The 23,592-nt window shown below is 38.4% G+C and overlaps 1 protein-coding gene across 3 annotated transcripts in view; it reads right to left on the bottom strand.

Annotated features, from left to right (window-relative positions):
* LOC127155508 (rho GTPase-activating protein 21) overlaps window positions 1-23,592 on the bottom strand; it is a 102,684-nt gene that overhangs the window by 71,113 nt on the left and 7,979 nt on the right. Inside the window, exon 1 of one of the 3 annotated variants that reach the window (XM_051097748.1) lies at window positions 18,914-19,699. The exons of the other annotated variants lie outside the window; for them this stretch is intronic. Within the exon in view, the coding sequence (XP_050953705.1) occupies window positions 18,914-18,997 (84 nt within the window). The 5' untranslated portion in view covers window positions 18,998-19,699. Of the gene's footprint in view, window positions 1-18,913; window positions 19,700-23,592 lie in introns of those variants that run through there. 3 annotated transcript variants of the gene reach the window in all.

Below are 23,592 nucleotides of genomic sequence, written 5' to 3'. Positions count from 1 at the left end.
TATTTGGTCTTGGCAGAATAGATCTGCTGCGCTGCTGAATTGCTGTTGCTGTTGGTTTTTGCTGTTGTTGTAGATTATTGCCGCTGTTTCTGCAAAACAAGTACAGAAACTTGCTACTGCCAATACATACGTCGATACGATGCTGTGAGTATTTAAGACATACTGCTGCTGCACAAATAGCATATATAATAACCCATAGCAGATCTATACAGGTGGAGCTGGGGAAGGTGAAGGGTTTCAGAGTAACTCTGAAAGCATGCTGCCAACTGCTCTAGTGAATGTAAACCAGCCATTTTAAATTTAAGCAGCAATCTCATTGGCTATATATGCAACATGAATCAATCAGCTTGTGCCAAGTAGTTTAATGCCGTAAATATCATCAGTTTGCATTAACAACCCATCAGCCTGCATCATCTAGAGATTTTAATGACAAAACTTGGCATTTTATATAAAATGTGAAAACAGTAGACTTTATTTATATGCATTTATGGTGTGATCACCACATTTCCGTGCCAATCCATGTTAATTTTTACCACAAACAATGCGGTCACTTTAATTCAGCGCATGCAGCACAGTAAAAAAAGACTTCGGGGCAGAAACAATCGCTGCACTGCTGCAGACGCACCACTCCTGTGAACTGCATACAGTGTAACCGCTCTAATCCGTTAACATGGGTGCGAAGAAAAATATGCACTGCAAACAGAGTATGTGTGAAACTGGCGTAACAATAACACAACAACATAAAGGGACAGTTGAACCACAAATGAAAACTCTGCCCCCACATTCACAACCCCATGTTGTTGCAAAATTGACTTATTGTTCCATGAAACTGTGAATCTTTTTTTTTTTTAGACAGTGAAACATCTAGACCAGGGGCCACCAGACCTCGTCCTGGAGGGCCGGTGTCCCTGCAAATTTTGGTTCCAACCCTAATCAAACACACCTGAACCAGCTAATCAAGGTCTTACTGGGTATACTTGAAACTTCCAGGCAGGTGTGTTGAGGAAAGTTGGAGGTAAACTCTGCAGGACTCCGGCCCTCCAGGAACAAGTTTGGTGACCCCTGATATAGACGGTGAAAGTCAATTGTAATCAAAAAAAAAAAAAGATCATACCGTTTGGAACAACATAACGGTGAATAAAAAAGGATAGATTTCTTTCACTTTGAGCTATTTTGAGCTACCCCTTTAAATTTCTGTCTGTTTACCAAACAAATATGTGCATTGCTCTGTGTACTGCACAAATATAATATGGTTTCAGAGGACAATTTGTATGAACTAATCTTACAGTATAATCTTTTTTGGAGCTCAGCAACTCTTTTGGGGCTCAACAACTTTTGCAGTATGGAAAACCATGACTAATGTCTCCTTTTGAGGGAGAAGAAAAAAAAAATCATACAAGTTTAGAACAAACATGAACAACATGGTAAGTAAATGAACACAGAATTTCCTTTTTGGGTTCCTAACTATTCCTTTAAACTAATAAAAATTACAAACATTGTCAAATATATCATCAAGCACATTGCCAAAGCCTGTGTTCGCCACTTGTCACCTTGTTTGGTCTGAAGATATGACTGTTCCTGTGATCTTTCAGACCACAGAAGGGTGATATCACCCATCTGAAATATCAGGGTTCTCTGAGGACAGCGGAGAAGGCTGTAGGGGAAATCCCAACTTTGAACAAGCCCATCTGTCCTAACACTGGTCTTTTGAGCTGTCTGTCCAACTGTCTCCTCCGAGGCATTCCTCTAGAGTTGAGTAGAGTGATCCCAAGCTGTATTTGCTTTGATTTACTATCTGCTATGTTGTAGTGCTGTAATCGGTCGCTTTGCGTAATGTCTGTGCTCAGCTTGAAAGTCAGAGGCTGGAGTTTACCACGAGGATAGGGCTGAGGTCAGGTCAGGTGACTCGGGAGGAGAAAGAGGTGGAGCCAGCAAGATGACGTAAGCCTAGAAAAATGCCCTTTAAGGTGGAGTAGTTTCTAAATTACTTAAATGCAAAGATGATGACTTAACAGCAATTTTAAGATGTTTTAATAATGCTTTAATGGTTGATAAAGATTACATGAAGAAAATATTTAGACTGCATTATTCAATAAAATTACACTCACTGACAGAGATTTGAATGAAAACTCCTAGAAGTTATTCAATCATGACCCTAACATTAACCCTGGTCAAGCTCACCTACCTGTGATTTCCTAGTAATCCTGAAGACCTTAATTAGGTTGTTCCAGTGGGTTTGATCAGGCTTGGAACTAAACTCTGCAGGGCAAGACTATAACCCTTCTATCGTGTGTCCAATATTTGGGCATCACACATGAACTATCAAAGAAGCAGAACACACTGAAAATGTAGGTTCAGGGTCCTGGTCCTCGAAAGCCACAATCCTGCAGAGTTTAGCTCCAAGCCCAATACAACACTATACTATACCAGGTAATCAAGGTCTGCAGGGTCGCTAAAAAACTTCAAGGCACATGTGTCTACATGACGTTGGAGAAAGACTCTCAGAACCGGACTGGACATTCCAGTCCAAGTTCTTGGTAAAACCCATCACTGTGACTCCATTGTGTTAATATCCGAACGGGGAATACCAAGGAACAAAGAATCTGGATAAACATAGTGTTATCTTTTCCACTTTCTCATAGTCCTCAAAAACGTCTTTAGACGTTTGTAGCATTTATCAAAACACAGGGTCTCTCTATGGTGCTGTTCCTGATTTGTTTTAAAGTTCTGCTTATGCAATCAGGACCAAAGCCAGATGACGGTTGGAACAGGCCATTAAACCCTCCACACCTCCATCCCAGCAGCCATCCAGCTGCAGAAAATACTTCACCGTGAGCTCTACTTTCTCACACAACACCACAGATTATAGTTACAGGCTACTGAGTGATACATATATTTGAAAGCTGTCATTTGACATCTTGTACATTCGAATAGCTGTATGTTTGCAAGTGTCTTCTGGACTGAGACAAAGACTTGTAAATGTGTTCACTGGATTTGATGTAACAGATATGTTCTGTTTTCTTACTTTTCTTATGAAACAGCACTGATGTTGTGTAATAAAACAAAAGGCGTTTAGAATGCAGAGAATGTCTACAATAAGAGCATGACCAAGGATGTTGAAAGAGGGGGTCACTTGCTGAAAACATTACTCACCTGGGTACAATTACAGTTTTCACAAGATGAAATCTCTGTTGCAAGAAAGCTTATCTCTTTCATTTTCTGTTTGCTTGTGGAAAAGCATTGCTTGACATTTAATCAATATTTCATTCATCTTCTGCTGCCATATATAATCGATTTATGGCAAAGCTGCACTTTGCCTGACACTTTGCAGTGTAGAGATAACCAAGACTTAATCAAGCCAGATGAATCAATCTGTCAATCCCCAGTAGGGACCAGAATCAGCAAAGCTTTACTTTAGGATCTCAAGCTCTCAAACAGGCTGATCTTGTTAAATCTAGTTCTTTATGCACCACGACAACATCATCAATCTCCTTCAGTCATGTAGTAGAAGACAGTGATGTTTGGCACAAGCATTTCACTTGGAAATAATGAGGTGGTTTGCATTCTGTTAGAAATTGTTGTTGTTGATTTTTATGTCCAATATATTGTTTAGACTATTGAGCATACATTTAATGAGGGCACTGACACCTTTTCATATTTATACATTTTTTAATAAACCACTGTTTATTTTGTTTATTTTGTTTAAATACAGGGACAGTTGACCCAAATACAAATTATCTGGTCTGTCCTATAAGAGTCATCATGGACTTTGGCAGGGTGGACTTAGACTCGGTAGACTGTGGAGAGGGCAGCTCTCGGTTCCGGAGCAGTCCCAGATTGACGGCCAGATGGCCCCACCAGCTAAGACCACCATCAGCCACTCGTGCTGGGTGGGGGGTTGGTTAAGCTTGAGCAACTGATTAAGAATCAGCCTTTAATCTGGACACAGGGAAGAGTGAATCAGTGTAGGCAGCAGGCAAAGCCCGTGCTTCCGTCATGGACACACTCAGATCAGTTGGTCTCTATTTTATTTTTAATTTTGAATGGAGAAATAGTGGATTAAGGTAAGATGGAGAAAAAAGTAAACCGCTGTACTGTAGTGTACAAATTAATGCCAAGGATCACTGTCTAAAAGGATTGCAGGTGCATTTAGAGACATAATTGTCTTGTTTAAAAGCATTTAAAAGATCACTGAAGATGTTTAATGGACCTTGCCCGGATGCTGCCTTCAGCATTTGTGATCTTCATCTGAGCCATAACTTTGATGACATGCCAGATAGGCTGTCAGATAATCGTCCTATGAAGATCATCCTATGAAGACCGAAGTCCAAGCTTGGCAAAAGAACAGATTGAGGGTGAGCACCCTTCTGAATTCCACACTTCATGGGAACATCAAGTCCACATCAAGTGAAACATTTTGGACAGAGCTAAAGATGGGATAAACCCCTGTGGATAAACCGTCCAATGAGAACAGATGGACACAAGTCAAGGGCCATGGTGATGCGCTGTCCTAAAGACAAAGTCTGTCGGTGGGAGCAGACTCCTTGTTGGCAGCAAGTGCAAGTCATGCAACACATTTTCAGTAAAAGTGAAGGTAACTGAATAAAGATAGGACACAGAGCAGCAAATCTTCCAGTCTAAAAATCTGCTCCCCAAAACTTCATCTCAAACCCCCCTGAGCTTGGCAGCAAGCATGTGCCCTGAAGTTTTTAAGGCTTTAAAAAAATAAAGCAATCCTTTAAGCCTTTTAAGAGGAACTGGAATCTGTCCGAGGGTTCCATGATGAAATCCTGATAGATTGAGAGTATGCTGTATGTGTAACATAAGCTCTCAGAAGAGGCCAAATGGTTCAACTACAGTAACCAGGTAACCTGCAAAACAGTGCCCAAGCTTACATTTCGAAAAACAAATCCAGAGTCCTGTATGAGCAACTCAGGAAATTACATAATACAGAAAAACCTACAATAACGATCGGAAAAAAAAGCAAGAACAAAACTTTATTTCTTTGAGAAGGCTCAGATCTAGGGTTGGGTATCGTTAGAATTTTATCAATTCCGATTGCGATTCTGCTTATCGATTCCGATTCTTTTCTATTCCCAGTTTCGATTCCAATGTGAATAAAAGGTGATATTAAGCATATTTATTCTGTTTCTTTTTTTGCTAAACATTTAGTTGCAGCTGAACACCATGAACAAAAATCAACAGGCTACATAAAAACAAGATTTACTTAAGAGCTGTTTGCAAAACAAAATAATGAACTGTGTGGTTGAAAAGACTGAAACTGTTTCATTTATGTACATGATAGTGGCTCTCTTTAGGTCCGTGGCAGCACAAATGTAGATTTGAATGTTCAAATCACACTGGTTTGATCGTATGCTGCACGAAAGAAAGGTTGAGGAATCAAACAGATGAATTACTGTAATTTAGGAATAAAATCACGTTGGTATTTGAATCATGTTTGTGATCTTTAACGACCTGTTACATTAAAATGCTTTCTCATATTGGTGGTGACACCTCTATTGCAACATGTTTAGCTTATCACAAATATTATACTTTGGTTTTTCAACTTCTGATCGGAAGTGTAGCCATACTTTGGAACGCTATGCGCTTAGATTAGCGAGCAAGGTCCTGGCAGATCGCTAGGTCAGGTCCTCACAGAAGAAAAAAAAAAAAGAACCGCACATAGGAATCGATAGGCGGAATCAAAATTTTAATTTCACAAGAAGTATCCGATTCCTGACCTTAAGTATCCGATTCTGGAATCGGAATCGATTTTCGATACCCAACCCTACTCAGATCCTTCACTGTATGTTGCAAGACGCTTCACATTTTCTTTCAGGCTGCTGTTGACAGTGGCTTGATCTATGCTGAAGCATGCTGCAGCACTTGGATTAGAGTTGGAGATTCCAACAGGATAATATCAACTCATCAGGAAGGCAGGTTCTATCACTGGAGTGGAACCTCTGGAGTTTGTTTCTGAGAAGAATGATGTGAATGAAGAATGAAGAATCATTCTGAGAAGAATGATGACAAACTGCCGACCATCATGGACAATATGTCCCAACCTCTCTTTGACAGAATGAGGAACCTGTTCAGCAGAAGACCTTGCAAAGCCACCCACTCCCATAAGACTGTACAATACATCTATCGCATGCAGGGCCACCATGGACTTGAAGGTTAACTTTGGTCTTTTTGAAGACCAATGCATTGCTCATTATGGGTAGCTTGTTGCAGTTATAGCTGACAAAAACATAAACAGTGGAGAGATTTATAGTAGGGATGAGTATTCAAGTGGAGAAAGCCGTGGTCTATCATGAAAATGAAGATGGTATGACTTCTTGTTTTCTGGTTATGCTGACACTGGCAGTATATTGCGGTCTGACTAGTTAGGGTTGGGTCAGCATGTGGTCTAGACCAGAGAACTAAAGTGAAACTGAGTGCACAGTGATGCCTGGAATTATTTTGATAATGAAACCCCAGTAGATGTTAGAGGCAGATCTTTTGCAGAGGGGCTGTCCACTCCATGATGTTGCAATGATGAGGTTTAAGACCTTAGTAAATGAGGCTCCCCTACATTTTTGGAAACATCTATGTTGTTTGCACTGATGGTAGAGCTTCCCATGACAGTGATTAGCATATAGAAGACACCCATTATCATAACAGTCAAATATCATTTCTCAGTGACCTAAAGAGTCCTTTACATCAACGCTTAAAATGGTCTGAGTGAAAAACAGACCTGTTTGAGGCAAACTCTCTTTTTCTTGACAGCGCTCAGGCCTGGTCTCAGTGGAGGGTGAAGTCATACGGAGAAGAGGGCCGGGCCTAGAGAAATATGTTCGCTATTAGAGTTTAGGGTCTCCCCCCTCCCTCCGCTGTCCCACCCAAACCTAAAGCAGCTGGGCCGCCTCGTGACCCACATGATTAAAAGCAGTTGGGGCCCTTAGTGAGATATGCCGAGTGGAATGTAGCGACTGGATATGTGCGTGTGTGTTTGTGTGTGTGTGTGTGTACTGTAAGCTTAAAGTGATCCGTCAGGAAAAGTTTCACTTCACAAGAGGACGTACATTCCCACACCTGCGTCACACCTGATGCATGCCATTACTTCAGTTTCTGTAATTCCCCTTATAAACAGTCCAGGATGAAAAGCTAAACATAACTGCACAGGTGGAAGAACAATATGCAAGAAAATCTTTTAAGGGAGCTCAAAAGTCATGAGACCACCAGGTTGATTTTAGGAAACACACTTCACACAGTTCCGACCACATTAGAGGAACAGGAAATGAGGGACAAAAAATGCTGTGTGAATGACAGGGAATACAAATGGTTCCTTTACACACACACACAGACCAAAACACACAACTTTTACTCACTCCCTGATGACCCAATACACCCAATAATTGCTTTTAAAACTACTAATTCAGGAAATAATTCAGGGAGGAATGTACCTGTGAGGGGAAGCAATACATCTGTTATAAGGGAGTGTGCATACTGTGTGTGCGCAGACACATTCTTCTAACAGTGTGTACTTTGCACAATCTGTTTTGCACTAATTAGTTCATTAAGTAGTTCGTCCATGAGGTGGCAACAATGACCCCGCTCATTGCGGGGGGTATCACCAACTTGATCATTTTGATCAAATTGGTCATAATTACGATTAACTTTGTAGTGCACACTTGTCAAGTGCCTATGTTCATTGCAATCAGATGACACATTTTTAAAGGCTATGCATTCGATTGCTAATGTTTGCATCAAAACTGAAGTACAGATGAAGTCAAAAGTTTACATACACCTTGCAGAAACTGCAAAATGTTCATTAATTTAAATTTGAGGGATCATACAAAATACGTGTTATTTGGTACTTATCTGAATAAGATATTTTATAGAAAAGATGTTTAAATAGAGTCCACAAGAGAAAATAGTAGTTTATATAATATAATTTATAAAAATGACCCAGTTCAAAAGTGTACATATGCTTGATTCTTAATACTGTGTTGTTACCTGAATGACCACAGCTGTGTTTTTTTTTTTTTTTTTTTTATTTTTTGGTGATAGTTGTTCATGAGTCACTTGTTGTTTGTCCTGAATATTTAAACTGGTCGTTGTTCTTTAGAAAAAAATTCTTCAGGTCCAACAATTTCTTTGGTTTTTCAGCATTTTTGTGTATTTGAACCATTTACAACAATGACTGTATGATTTGGAGATCCATCTTTTCACACTGAGGACAACTGAGGAACTCATATGCAACTATTTCAGAAGGTTCAAATGCTCACTGATGTGGGACCTGAAGGATTTTTCTGAAGAATAGCGGGCAGTTCAGTAACTGTTTAGAAAAAAAAAACAAAAAAACACACAGCTGTGGATCATTCAGGTAACAACACAGTATTAAAAATCACATGTATGTAAATTTTTGAACAGGCTCATTTTTATAAATTAAGCTATTATTTATCTCCTGTGGACTATATGAAAATGTCTTTTATGTGAAATTTCTTATTCCATTCAGTGCTAAATAAAAAATAATGTGCATTTTGTATGATCCGTCTTATATTGGTAAAATAATTAACATTTTGCAGATTCTGTAAGGTGTATGTAAACTTTTGACTTTTTTGCCAACTGTATACCTTGAGTTTTAATGCTGTGTGATGCTTTTCCCTAATGCTAATACAAATGAAAAATGATAAAACGATACAAATTTGGTTCTTAGGGAATGATATAAACCCATAGGCAACTATGGGCCACATAACATTAATATATTCCAACATAAACCACTAAGCTTAACTTTTGGGACAGATGTGGTTATGTCTGTGATGTATAATTCAATCTTAAAGCCCGTCATGGCTGTGACGTCGTGGTTCACAGATGTGCTACAGAAATTGAATCACTGTGCTAATGTGGGTGATACAGGCTCAATCCTGAATTCCCCTCTCTTGACAAATCATTTCCTGATGCTCTCTGCAAGGTTTGTTAAATAAAAAGTAGCAAAAGGCAAAACTCCAAGAATAAAACATAGAATAAACCAAAAACAGGTACAAGTACGCTGTAAAATACGGAATGAAAAGGGATATTCCACCCAAAAATGAAAATTATCATCCTTTACTCATACTCATGCCATCCCATATGAGCATAATTATCTTCAGTTGAACAGAAACTAAATATTTTAGAAAAATACTCTGACTCATATTCACATGTGAATAGGTAAAAAAAAGTTGAAAAGCGCATACAGTCATCATTATGGTAATCCATACTGTCTCAGTGAATGAATCAATGTTTTCTGAAGTAAAAATGCCAATATATTACAATTTTTATACCAACTATACACAATCACTTCTAACAATTTCTTTCAATTCTCAAGTGTGTTAAAACCGAATTGGCAACAAGAAGTTGAACTAGAATTTGAACTGGAGTGACAGGAAGTGAATTTTACTAAATTAAACACAGATAATGCTATCTGGGAGAGGAAGTGCTCTCCCTGGGCTACAAAAGTTAATCTATACATCATTCTCTCTGCCTAAAAAAGACTATGTCCGTTCAAACCTCAATGTTTTTTTTTTTGTTGTTTTTTTTTTCCAAACAAAGTTTGTCTTAAATATTTGCTTTTCTAATAAAATAAAATAAAATAAAATAAAATAAAATAAAATAAAATAATAAAATAAAATAAAATAAAATAAAATAAAATAAAATAAAATAAAATAAAATAAAATAAAATAAAAAATAAAATAAAATAAAATAAAATAAAACAAAACAAAACAAAACAAAACACAGGTGTGGATTTATTTTAATTTCAAATCTGAATGGAAGTTCAGGACGCTGTTTTCTACCTCAATTCAAAGTTCAAAATAGTACAAAACCCTGTTACACTGAGACATAAAAAGGCTTTTTACACTTGAAATAAACCTGGGTCATTCTAAACCGATGGTAAACATAATCCTGGGTTATCTTCCTTCAGCTTCACAATTCACACTGCTCACAGTTTATCCGGGGTAACAAACAACGCTGGGTACTCATAAGCTGATGGTTCACACTGTACGTTCTCGAAACATTGGTTAAGCATGTGAATATGTGACACGTGATTGCTAAGCATGTAGCCATAACATTGTTTTACACTCTACAAGTTTGGCATCACAATGCAGGGTTAACATCGCAAAAGAAGACTAACCCTGCTCCAGAATAAGGTCTCTTAACCCCAGGTAAAAAGCAATGATAAGCTGTGTGAAAAGCCCTAAAACGTCCAGTTAAAATATATTTAATCATGAATAAGAAAAGATTATAAAAACTATAGATAAGCTTAAAAATACATAGCATGCTCAAGTAAAAATATCAAGTGAGAGCCTCAACACAAAAAAACAGACCTAAAACCAAGCCAATTAAACAAATTAATTAACCTAGAAAAAGCCAGTTACAGTGCAAGATCAGCAGTGTTAGAAACAACAAACGCGCAAGTAGCAATTTACTGAGGCACAGCAGACAGGGTGGGACACTGCAGGCCCAAGGCAGCCAAATAACACAACAGGACGTGCCGTATGACAGCTGACCTGCCTGCCCAGAGTATGTCATAATACTCCCACCACACCAGCGACCATTATAAGGGACATGTTCAGACGTGTCAGTACTGGCATTAGTGCAGACGCCATTATGCCGCACAGCATTATAGGACAGTAAAGTGGCTTATTCTGTGTAAATAAATGCCACTGCATTTTTTGCCCTCTTGTGCAGTCAAGCCAGCACACACACACACAAACTCACTGGTGTACGACGGGCCGTTTGGCAGCGGGCTCAGAAACTCTGACTGTAGCTCCATTCTGAGCTCTGCGGGTCTCTCGGCCGATGACCACACCCCAGCCCAGCTGGACCCAATAAAGACGCTATTATACACTCCCACATTCAATCTGTCTATCTTTATATGGTTATCTCTCTCTGATAATACTTTCTTCCTCTATCAACTTTCATTTCTGTCTCTATCTCGCTCTATTACATTGTTTCGCTGTGCAGTTCTTTGTATCTGTGTGTGTATGTGTGTGTGTTAGGGAGGGTCAAACGGCTCACAGACAGGAAATACTCCAGCTCTGAGAACTCATCTCTGGCATGCATGTGCTCTCTCAAATGAAAGCAGCACAGATCACTCACTAACATATGGATGAGGCCTGCTAACCGCACTCAAAACCAAAAACACGCTGTCAACCCATCGTATATCAATACTAGATCTCTAAGCAATTGACATATTTTCAAATGAGCCATAAAGAGTGTTTTTGAAATAAAATCAGCTTCATATCTTGCATGTTGTGCACTTTTGATGTGTTGAACAAACTTCAGCGCTCAGCACATGTTAAATTAACAGCAGCTTTATTGCAGAGAGACTCACTGGGAGCAAAACAGACAACCAATCACAGCAAAAACATGCAGTCTATAAAACATAAGCAGGCTTGTCAGCTTTACCAGAGTGTTTCTCTTACAGAAAGTACCATGGTATGACCATAAGAATATGCTTTTGAAAAACATTGTGTGTGTGTGTGTGTATGGGTAGTTGACAAATAGCCAGCACTTTTTTTTTTTTTTTTGTAAAAGACCATTTTTGTAGAAGAAATGCATATACTTATGTAGTGTGATGTCTGATATTTGAGAAAACATAAAGGGTCCTGAACTTCTTCAATTCTTTCTTTTTTTTTTTTTTTTTTTTTTTTTTTTTTTACATTTTTACCTGCCTATACTAAAAGACAGAAATGTCTTTCTAAAAAAGTATTTCTGTTTAATTTTGAACATTTCAAATGAGAAAGAAAGTTTAATTTTGATACAAACAATATCAACATGTTTGTTGTAAACAAAACAAAAAATCATTTTCATAAACAAAATTCAATCTCGCAGTCAATCAGTATGTTACTGAAACTCTTCTAGCCTCCCTGCTGCATGTGTGGCACAGCTAAATATGACTGATATTTATGGTACAGCTAAATATTGTCCTTGTCCTCTGGTGTGACATCTTTGTCCTGGTGTCCTTTGGTGTGACAGTACGAACGTCAACATTTTCAGGACGTTTTAGCCTTTTGTGTCAATTAATGACCTTGCTATTCTGAGCTAACCTGTCATTAGCGGTTTGCAAGACACATTTGCATAATTTTCCATGATTATGTAGTTTAACATAAATTTTTTAATTACATTTGAACAATTCTGAGACAAAAATTGACCATTTGCACACGTCATGGGCTTGACAAAAGGGTTCAGTAACAACGACCATGAATATGGTCCTTCAACTAATAAAAGTTTTTTTCTGGAATTGGCCAATTTATCAGGATATGGTGTCACACCATAGGACATAGTTTTTACAGACAAAATGTATCAAGTTCCTACACTTTCAGAAATATATGGATTAAAAAAATGATAGCCATTTACTAAAATAGACACTTGTACAATCATTCCAGAAGGTACTTATTAACATTTTTATGCTTTTCTTTCTAATTTATAAAAGCTGTGATTTATCGAACCACGCTTTAGAGAGTCACACCATAGGACAATTTTAAATTTTGACATTTGGCTCAAAAAAAAAAACAAAAAGAAAAAAAATTTCAAATAACACCAGTTCCATGTAGGACAAAGAAATATTTAATAATTTACATCATTTTAAATAACAACAATATTAATTAAAGTTTACGTTGTGTACATTTTTATGTTGTGGGACAGTGAAAATGCCATGCCACGTCAACAACCACGTCAATATATATATATATATATATATATATATATATATATATGTGTGTGTGTGTGTATATATAATGAAATTATTTTATTTATTCTGCAATGATAATCAGTGACAGTATTGCATTGTTTGGATGTCCTGTTTATCAAAAGATAAATAAAGAGAAGAGAAATGCAGTGGGAGGAGAAGAGGACCCGCCGGCAACAAAGCGCTCAGCCTGCCCCCACTGACTCCACCACTGCTTACATCTGCAGCAAGTGCCAGCGGTGCTGTCGCTCCCGTATCGGACTCTACAGTCATAGCAGAGTCTGCAACCAAACCACAGACTGACCTGGGTGCAGATTCTAACCCATTGTCTCTTGAAGACGGAAGGATGCCAACAAATGTGTGTGTGTATATATAATGAAATTATTTTATTTATTCTGCAATGATAATCAGTGACAGTATTGCATTGTTTGAATGTCCTGTTTATCAAAAGATAAATAAAAATATTTTTAAATATAATAAAATAGGAAACAGGTTGATTTAAGTTTGCAGTAATATTTCACAATTTAACATTATGCTTTACTATAATTTTTATTTTAAAAATGCATATTTTGTCAGTGTACTAATTTGAAATGCAATGTATAGCTGCAGTAGTGTGTTCTACTGTGTGGTTTCCCTCCACTGCAGGTGGAGTGGGTGGAGCTACAGCGATACACCACTGATGCTCTGATTCTCTGCCCTTCATGCTGCATGTTACATTACCACACACTGTTACCATGGTAACCGCCTCCTCTTTGACCTGTGGTTGTGATGTGTACGTTAAGAGAGAGTGATTCAGTACCTATAAATGCGTGTGATTTGTGTTTTATAAGTGAGTGGGGGTGGGGTTTGAGGAGCACAGTCATAAAACAACCCCTCCCACCCTGAACCTGCCCCTCTGATGACTCCTCTAGCTCCACCTCCTCCTGCCTGCATTGCACCAAAAGACCTGTGTCGTTTAACAGAAGACGTCTCACACACTCTCTCTCTCTCCTGTTTCACATTCAGAGCATGTTAAACCCCGGATAACAGCACACAGCAGAGGAACTCACACTCCAGAGAGACAGAAAACAAGTGCATTTCCAGCATTAACGTCACTCACGTGTTTTAATTAGAAAAGACACTGATTCAGTTTGAATCAAAACAAATGTTTTTTAATTTTTTGATGCATGCATGGTGACGTGTGTAAATCTGCAAAAATATGGAAATCATTTAGTAGCATCATACATATCGACATATCATTATATTTGGGGTTGTGCATCACCAATTCCTCATGTTACAATATGCATTATAATGCATGTATATTGTGATGCATCACAATTTCATAAATGTATAAAGCTTGTTGCATTATATGATTGTGAAGTGGAGTGTTTTTGAAAGGTATTTTTGGAGGCAGCAGTTCCATGTCATGATAGTACTGGCACAATATATGGAGAGAGTATTTGTGCTGTATTAGCATATATTGATTTTCACTGCATATGGTAATGTACTGTGCTATATAATGTCAATATGAGTAAAAGTATCAGGACTAACTAACTGCACAGACACTTCTATACAGAAAACATGACTCAGATGTTGCCTGGTGCCTGTATTGTTGGTCACAGTAGGCTCTCCAACTGCAACAAGTTTTTCTACTTGGAATGAATATTTTTTTTCCCCCACTAAAATGTAAGATTATGCAATGAAAGTATTGTAGCGTTTGCCTTTTTATTATTAAACTGAAAACACATTTCTGACTATAGCCAGTTTCCGAAACTTATTAACTAAAAAGGAAAAACTTATCAGTTATTGCCAGTAACTAAAAATGCAAAATTTAAGCCGATACATAGGTCAAACTCTACTCTTTGCATAAAGTTAAACTTAACTGCTCAGCTTTGTTTTGCTAACAGTTAATGTAGCTCATTTTGTCACTCTCATTGAATGAGATCCACTCGCATCCAATTGCAATTCCTGTCAGTACGAAAACCCCTTGTAGTACAAAATGAGTAGATCTAATAATGTTTAACCACAAATCCATTTTTCAGTTTATTATTTATTTATTTGTATAATGTAGGGTTATTGTAGTTTCTTTACACATACTAAGCACATATCTGCTCAACTACTGCATTAGAATCAGTTGCACTGCACGTACACAGATAGCTGTAGTTCTCAAACCCTCAAAAAGGAAATGACATATAACACAGGCCTGCAAAACCGGTCATATTTGAAGCGACCTCTATACAGTGTGAAATACTGGCAACCAAACTAAAGTGTCTTAGCCGAAAGCTCTATGCAGCTGATCTGGTTTAGGTTACCCTTTCTCATGTCAATGGAGGCGATTGTGTGGTCCTGAATTCCTCTTTATCAGAGCAGCAAAGTCGCTTCTCTCGCTATCACTCTTCCCAGGAATCAGGGTGAAATAAACGGATAGAGAATTCTCTCCTGGGATCGGGTGGAGTAAAATTAAGTCAGAAAATGTTGGTTATCCATGCACAATCTGCCTTTGATACCGTAATCCCTCTCATGTCTCTTCCTTACACAGATTTCTATCAGTCCTCTCTGAGTGGACACTGCTAGCGGGCTTTTCCGGTTTTCCCATCACAGATCAAATTAAAGTTAAAGTCAGCTGGTTTGTAATTACTTTGAAAACAAAGAATATTAGATGTCTCAAACAAAACTGTGTGAATATCTCAAAGATTCAGTGCTACGAACCTGCAAAGCTGCAAGTTATACACATTTTTACTAATGCTATATATATATATATATATATATTTTTTTTTTTTTTTTTAATATGTACATACGTAATGTTTTATTGTGACCCTGGACCACAAAACTAGTCGTAAGTAGCACAGGTATAGTTGCAGCACTAGCTGCAACTATACCTATACTATAACTATACTATAACTACAACTATACATTGTATGGGTCAAAATTATCAATTTTTCTTTTATGCCAAAAATCATTAGGATATTAAGTAAAGATCAAGCTCCATAAAGATATTTTGTCAATTTCCTTCTGTAAATATATCAAACCTTATTTTTGATTAGTAGTATGCATTACTAAGAACTTCATTTGGACAACTTTAAAGGCGATTTCGAATAGCTGCATCTCAGGCAAATATCCTATCCTAACAAACCATGCATCAAAGGAAAGCTTATTTATACAGCTTTCTGAATCTCAATTTCAAAAAACTGACCCTTATGACTGGTTTTGTGGTCCAGGGTCACTTTTTTTCTCTGAAATTATTTCATTTATTCTGCAGTGATAATCAGTGACAGTACACTATTGCATTGTTTAATGCAATATGGATGTCATGTTTATCAAAAGAAAAATGTTATACCATTCCAAAATGCTCCTATACCAAAATCAATACTGGGCAGCATGATTCATTTCGGTGTCAAAAATTATGCAAAATACTTTAAATGCATAAGGCAGCAAAAGGCAAATAAAATACACTGGGCCTCATTCATAAGACATAACAAATTGCTTTGTTAATCATTCCTAAAACCATTCTTTTTAAACAGTCATATTATGTCAAATGTCTTTAATTTTACTAACAGCTTTAAGCATAATTTTACCAGATTTATTTAAGGTTAATGTCACTTATAAAACTAGGAAAAAACTCTATCAATTACATAAGTGAGTCAAAAACATACTGAGGACAAGCAAATATTAGATTATTTGGTAAAATTGATTTATACATTACATTAAATGGCATTACATAAAAGATGCCATGGAGATGTGAGCCCAGGGACAGAACAGAATCATCCATCTTGAGCCAAAATATCTAAATTAACAAACCAAATGAATTGCTTCACTAAAATAAATCAAACTTCTATTGCTTTGTGTGAGAATTTAAATGTGTCCAAAATGGCATACTGCCTGAGAAGGTACTACATTTCACAAACTTTGGGACTATATAGCATGAATGTGTATAAAATCAATTTATTCCAGACGTATTTCATCTGCCATGTTGTAACTGTCATGTGACTTACACAGTATTCAGTTGGCTTTACTGCCATTCACAACTGTGTCCAATAGCCTCATGGGATAGTAATGTGTCATCAGATGCACACTTCAGAATCCCGCCAGGAGTAGTAGGTCATTTCTGGTACTTTCTGCCTGCTGTTTTATGAATACTATTAATTTGGACATACTACTCATTTTATGAACTGTTTTTCACCTGCTATATAGTAGGGCAGTAGGCACTTTCGTGTTTGTGTGTTCATAGTGTGTTTGATTATTACATCAGTCCACTCGGCTAAAAAGCAAAACAGTACTATAAAAACAGCAATGTACAGTCTACAGTCACACTACTAAGAAACGCAGTTAAGTTAGTAGCGTTGCTATTCTTAGTTAGTTACTCCCTAGGACTGTGTGCAATGCACATCAGACGTTCTGTGAATGGGCTGGAAGCCAGAAGCAGGACTGATCTTAAAAATATAGAAGGTGAAGCCCACAGGCAGTATCATTAGTACAGATATACAGCCCCAGTGAAAGTAAACCAGCTCAGTCTGGAGTCTTTCTCTAATGCTTTAATTCCCTTCAGATCCTCTTCACATGCTCTATACATTTCTCCAGGGTGTATTGTCAGGGCGGGTGTGATGTGAGCGTGAGCTGGGGCCATAGTCACACAAAGAGCCAGGGCCCCTCACCCTCAGCGGAGCAGGTGGGCCAATTAGAGTCCCCTGGGCCTCCACAGATGCTCCCAAAGACCAATATAATTGGGATCTTCACTGCTGGGTCGCTATGAATTATTAATACGCTTTATAAGGGATGTGATCGGTCGTCGTAATGATGAGACTAGCAGACATGCTCATTTAACCACAATGAACTGAGTTAAGACAAAAACAACACAACGGGACGCTCTTCTAACAGATTTTGGCCCTTCTGGAAGGTTAAGGATTTACTCAGCGTGGGACAGTCATTTTTTCCACCAGATGACCAGGTGCTGGAGTGTGAATACTGAATATCATACCACAGGCTTTAGCACAAAGACTGTGTTCACGGCCTCAAACAGAGGCCCGTCAGTCCTGCATGCTTGCAAACAGTTTCAGCAGAGCTAAAATTAAATTAGTTCAAGGGGCAAAGCAAGAAGGCACTGCTGAGTTAGAGCCGACGCAGCACGACCCGCGTCTCAGATCACACAGAAAAGACAGAGCTGGACAATGATTACAGTCTCTCGCTTGTCTGTCTATGAGTTGCGTGCCAAATGAACTTTGAAAAGAAGCCAGAGATATATGCACACACACACACAAGAAAGCGGCACCAGCTGTGTGCTAGGGTTTTGCATTTTACTAGTACCAAAGAAGATAGTGAAAATTTGTACAATACCAACCATCATTATGTCAGTACTGAATGATAATGGGCTGCTTTTCTGGAATGTAAAAAAGCACTGCTATTGATTATAATCACTAAAATAATATGCTAAATTTTAAATATGTAGTCTCCTATTTAATCTGCACACCTACAGCAGGCAAAAGCGTGCAAGGACTGAATAAAACAGCATGCTTTATATTAAGATCACATTACATGTTATTGTGCAGATATGCATATTCATATTAGTCTTCTCGTTTATTATGCATCAAGTCGTGCAGTGTTAAAACAGCTGTATTTAGGTTTTTTGTTTCCTCAAATACATCAAAGCATGAATGTGCTCCTTTTAACTCACATTACACTAAATCTCATTCAGTATCATAAACATAAACCAAAAAACAACATATTATGCCCTAAATGTAAATTCTAAAATAGTACGCATATTATACAGATTGCTGGAAAATATACAAATAACAGTAATATTTCAGTCAAACCTGTTTCATAGGTTTTTCATACGTTTTTTTTTTTTTAGACGTCGAGCCAACACTACCAAGTGCACATAATAAAAACATTCACCTAAATGGAAAAAAATGCATAAAAAAAAAAAAAAAAAAAAAAAAATCTGCAAAACACCACAGATCAGTTGCGAGTGCTCTGTGAAATCAGACATCCCTGTGCAACTAGTTCTGCATTCCCACGCTGCAGGAATACACCAAGTTATTCTTGGTATCAGACAAGCATTTCCATGAGATAAGACATAGAGAGGGCTGCCAGGGTCAGAACGAGCATCTATGAATATCTGCAGAACAATGCGACTCTTTGACTGGTGATACTGTGCATTTTAAAGACATGCACGCTACAATTTATTTCATGCGCACTGCAGTAGATATGAAGAAAAGCTGCACAGACCTGACTGTTAAAAGCACAGTAAAGGTCACATATCCGACTCCATTTGTGGCTGACCATGCAGTCCAGAACTCTTAGATGAGCCATGTCATTAGTCCTGACTCAGACGGCACCCCCGCGCCCACCTGTGCCCCAAGATCTTTTATCACCGGGCTCTCCGGTTGATCCCTTGGAGACTGCTCCTGGCACAAAGGTGATGGGGGGCGTGAGGAAGTGAGAGCGTCGCGTCTGAGCCCATCTGTGTGCCCAGCAGGTGCTCCATCAGCTAACCACATCCTTTCCACAGCTCATTAGCGCTGGATTAATAATGCATACGAACACCAAAACACAAGAAATCCTCCAAGACGTCCACAACTTCAATACTCCAAAGAGAGGTCTTCAAATAAGAGGAAGGTGATGACACCAACAAGGAGGCTTGTATCCCCTCTGGTGCTCAGTATTTAAGAGTAATCAGTCTCTCCCTCTTCGCTCTACAACTCGATCGCTCCATCTGTTCGTCTTCTTGCAGTGCTGAGTCAGGTAGCACTGCTGCAGCAGGCTTAACCCCTGGATGAGACAGACAGGACTGCAAAAGACAAATCACATCCTGGCGAAGTCTAAATTCCCTACTGCTTCAAAGAAACCCTGCAATCCTCTCACGCATTGCAGAAACAGAAGAATGAGGCTGAAACAAAATGGGAGATTTGCGTCACAGAACATGTCACGGGACTACGGCAAGTGTGTGAAGATGCTTTCAGGATGGAGCGGGCTGAACTGTGTACAACATGTGCTACCCGAGGCATTAATTAATGTCCTTACATGGGGTTAGTAATTTGAACAAACCTTAAGAGTTGAAAATATCCTAGAAGAAAAAAAACTTTCAGATTTATGAGAAGAGATCAAATTCACATCTTGGGGGAACTGGACCAGTAAATTGCTATATAGCAATGAACTGAAAAACCATTGCAACCACCTAGCAACTCTAGAAAATACTCTAGCAATGTACTTACAACCTCTCAGAACACCCTAGCCCAGGGGTATCTAATTTTGCTCCTTGATGGCCAACATCCTGGAAAGTTTAGCTCCAACTTGCCCACTTGTCTGGAAGTCTCCAGTAAGCAGGTGTGTTTACTTGGGCCTGAGCTAAACTCTGCAGGACAGTGGCCTTCCAGGAGCAGGACTGGTCACCCCTGCCTTCAGCACATGCATCGGCATTACCGGCAAACACCACTCACATTTTTCTTATTTGACTAAATCTACAGTAGTTACTTTATCTTGCATGAATCTTGAGAATGTTGCTTCTTAGAAACACATGGTTGCCAAACGCTATGATGAAGGGGCATCTACACATCTGACAGATACTGTAAACATTATATCTGTTATATCCGAAGTACTGGTATAGCAAAGCAGTCCCAAGGTCAATCTGGCTGGACCTTGCAGATCTTGGCTCAGAAATGCACCAACCACAAAAGGAATCCAACTGTCAGCGGATTGGTTCCACACATGCAATTTTAATAACATCCAAATGCCAACTGTCAATCAGACAGAGAGAGTTGGCAGCCAGAACCACATCAGAGTCTGAGGCAAAATGAAAAGTGCTGAATAGATGCTATTTAGAAGGACAGGTTCAGTGGACAGGCATGACCATGGAGATGTTTTTTTTTTCTTTTTTTTTTCAGGGAAGCTTTGGGATACTAGGTCAAACCTGAGCGAGTTAAACCAGAGCAATGCACCAGAGACCGACAACTGTGTTAGGTTATTCTTGGCTCTGCATAAGATTTATGCTGGATTGCAATAAAAGGCTGCAGCAACATGAAATTCAAAGCGTAGATGGGGAAGATTACATGAAGATATTGAGCAGATTGATGAAGCCACACATGAAGGATCTCTGAGCAGGTCAGGGCTATATACACACTCGCGTTGTGCAGGTCATTTGGGCCAAACTCCCAAAGTGCAGACTTGGAACACCAGGGCCTCATCCGTAGTGCTGTATAAACACATGCTGAAGAAACACATCATTCTTGTACACTCAAAAACCTCCATCTCTTGGGTATGGTGTTTCCTCTAAGCAATGCGAGAACCAACACAAACATTGAAACATACCCCAAAGTGTTGCAACCTTCTTGGAGGTGACATAACAGGCAGAGGAACAATCAACTAAAGAAACTAAACACAGTCAATTCCAATCTCATTGCATTGCAAATCATTGCCAGATCTGTAAAAAGACCAATAGATCGACCCTAATAGTTCTTTCATTAATGAACTGTGGATCTCCCCTTTTACAGTGAATGGATAAGTCCAGGGTTCACAGCCTCATATTCTGACCCATTTCAACCAGCCCAGGGGCCAATCAGATGAAATCAATACTGGTAGTGAAGCTCTCGCTCTGTCACTGCACACATCAAAAGAACAAATCAATGATGGGCTGCTAAACCACCGGATAAAAAAAAAAGCACACACATGATGTGTGGGTAGCCCATTCAGGCGCTGATTGGTGCGACACCAATTCATCACATGACTCGAGTTCAGATGGAAAACAATTTAGCCGATGAGATATAGCTATTAATGCGTCCTGAGATGACACAAATACTTAGAGCCTACAAACACTAGGACTGAACTGGAGTCAGCTATACCTACCTATAGCCAGAATATACTGCAGATAATCAGAATTTCCCAAAGCGATAGTCCATCCAGTACTTTAGGAAATTCTGGTTATCTGCAGTATGTGATTGTGATATGTTTCTTGATATTTTGTTGAAACTGGCAGAATATTTATGTCAAACAAACAGTTCTAACCTTAACCCCCAAGACTTTTGTCCATATGTTTGGTTCACTTTTCACTGATTTTCTCTGAAACAAGCCACTTAGACGGTAAGAGATCTGGCAAACTTAAATCCACTAATACGTTCTTCCCCAAACACTCAGTGGTCCAGACCAGAATCTTGTAAACACAATTTTTGTTTCTAGGTAGACTAAACCTGCCAATTAGATTGGAACAAGCATTTTCAACAAGCTGTTGCCCTTTTGATAACCTACAGTTGAGGTCAAAAGTTTGCATACACCTTACAGAATCTGCAAAATGTTAATTATTTTACCAAAGTAAGAGGGATCATACAAAATGCATGCTATTTTTTTATTTAGTACTGACCTGAATAAGATATTTCACATAACAGACATTTACATATAGTCCACAAGACTATATAAATAATAGTTGAAATTATTAAGCCGACATTTGATTCTTAATTCCGCGTTGTTACCTGAATGATCCACAGATTTTTGTTGTTGTTGTTGTTGTTTAGTGATAGTTGTTCATGAGTCCCATGTTTGTCCTGAACAGTTAAACTGCCCGCTATTCTTCAGAAAATCCTTCAGGTCCCACAAATTCTTTGGTTTTCCACCATTCATATGCAACTATTGCAGAAGGTTCAAACACACACTGATGCTCCAGAAAAAAAACTAAAATCGTAAACTTTTGAAGAGGGTCATTTTTTATAAATTCAACAAATACTTTCTCTTGTGGACTATATGTAAATCTCTTTTATTTGAAATATCTTATTCAGCTCAGCACTAAATGAAAAAAAAAAAATAATAACATGCCATTTCTATAATCCCTCTTATTGGTTAAATAATTAACATTTTGCAGATTCTGCAAGGTGTATGTAAACTTTTGACTGTATATGCTCCCTACACTAAATTAACAGACTGCTGGCATGTGTTCTGAGGCCAAGACTACTCCCAACCCCAACCCTAAAGCATTAGTAACCCCTAAAATTAGTTCAAGCCTGTCCCAGTCCTAATTCAAACCCCCTCTAAAATCTAAAATCTAACTGGTTGATCATAATCTTGCACCAGCAACACATATATACTCCAGAAATATGTACTTGGCAAAATCAGTCAAAAGTTCATTTAACCATTATGCATTATGCATTATGCTTGCTATGAGTTAACACTAACAGGAAAGAGTGAGATTTCCTATATCAATCGGAAAGTGTCCATGCAGATGTAGATATAACCACAAAAAACTGAGTCATTGAAATAACAAAATAATCTGTTAATGATGCCGACAAAAACTATGTGTGAAACGTGCACAGGCAAACAATTCTAATGTACGGTGACGGCTGTGGTCAGGACATGAATGCTAAAGCTATGCAGAGCACTCAGATACTATCAAGACTGAATTCAGCTGGCCAAATGAAAACTCATGAAAATGAAAGTGACATAGGAATGTGGCATCCATTCGCTGACAGGAAGTCTCATTGTAACAGACAGCATTCCATAGATTTTGTGTGGAGAAAAAAACTGCTAACAAGAGTCTCTTCATTCATATAAAATGTTGGTTAAATTACTTCTACCTAGTGAAGAGAAATGCATACTTCAAACGATTTCTTAACTTTTGCATTGTAAAAACTGAATGTACTCAGTAAAAAATTTACAATCTACCACATTAATTACTACAGTTGTTCTTCTTGAAACATTGATATTTTTTGGAAGTATGATGACCGTGCTATTTTTTTTAATAAGGCCTGAGCTTAAGATAACAAGAGGTTCTGTAAGAGTCACAGTGTGTGTGACAGTGTAAGCGGCATCCATGCGTTCGACCCACTGCAGATAGAGCAGGTGGCAGCATCTTAAAACAGATGTGCTCTGGGCATGTGTAATATACACCAACACTGCCTCGCTGAGCACTATTCCCACTGAGAAAC

The sequence above is a fragment of the Labeo rohita genome, chromosome 24, assembly GCF_022985175.1.
Source record: "Labeo rohita strain BAU-BD-2019 chromosome 24, IGBB_LRoh.1.0, whole genome shotgun sequence".
Classification (NCBI taxonomy): domain Eukaryota; kingdom Metazoa; phylum Chordata; class Actinopteri; order Cypriniformes; family Cyprinidae; genus Labeo; species Labeo rohita.
This window is presented reverse-complemented; position numbering and strand designations above follow the sequence as displayed.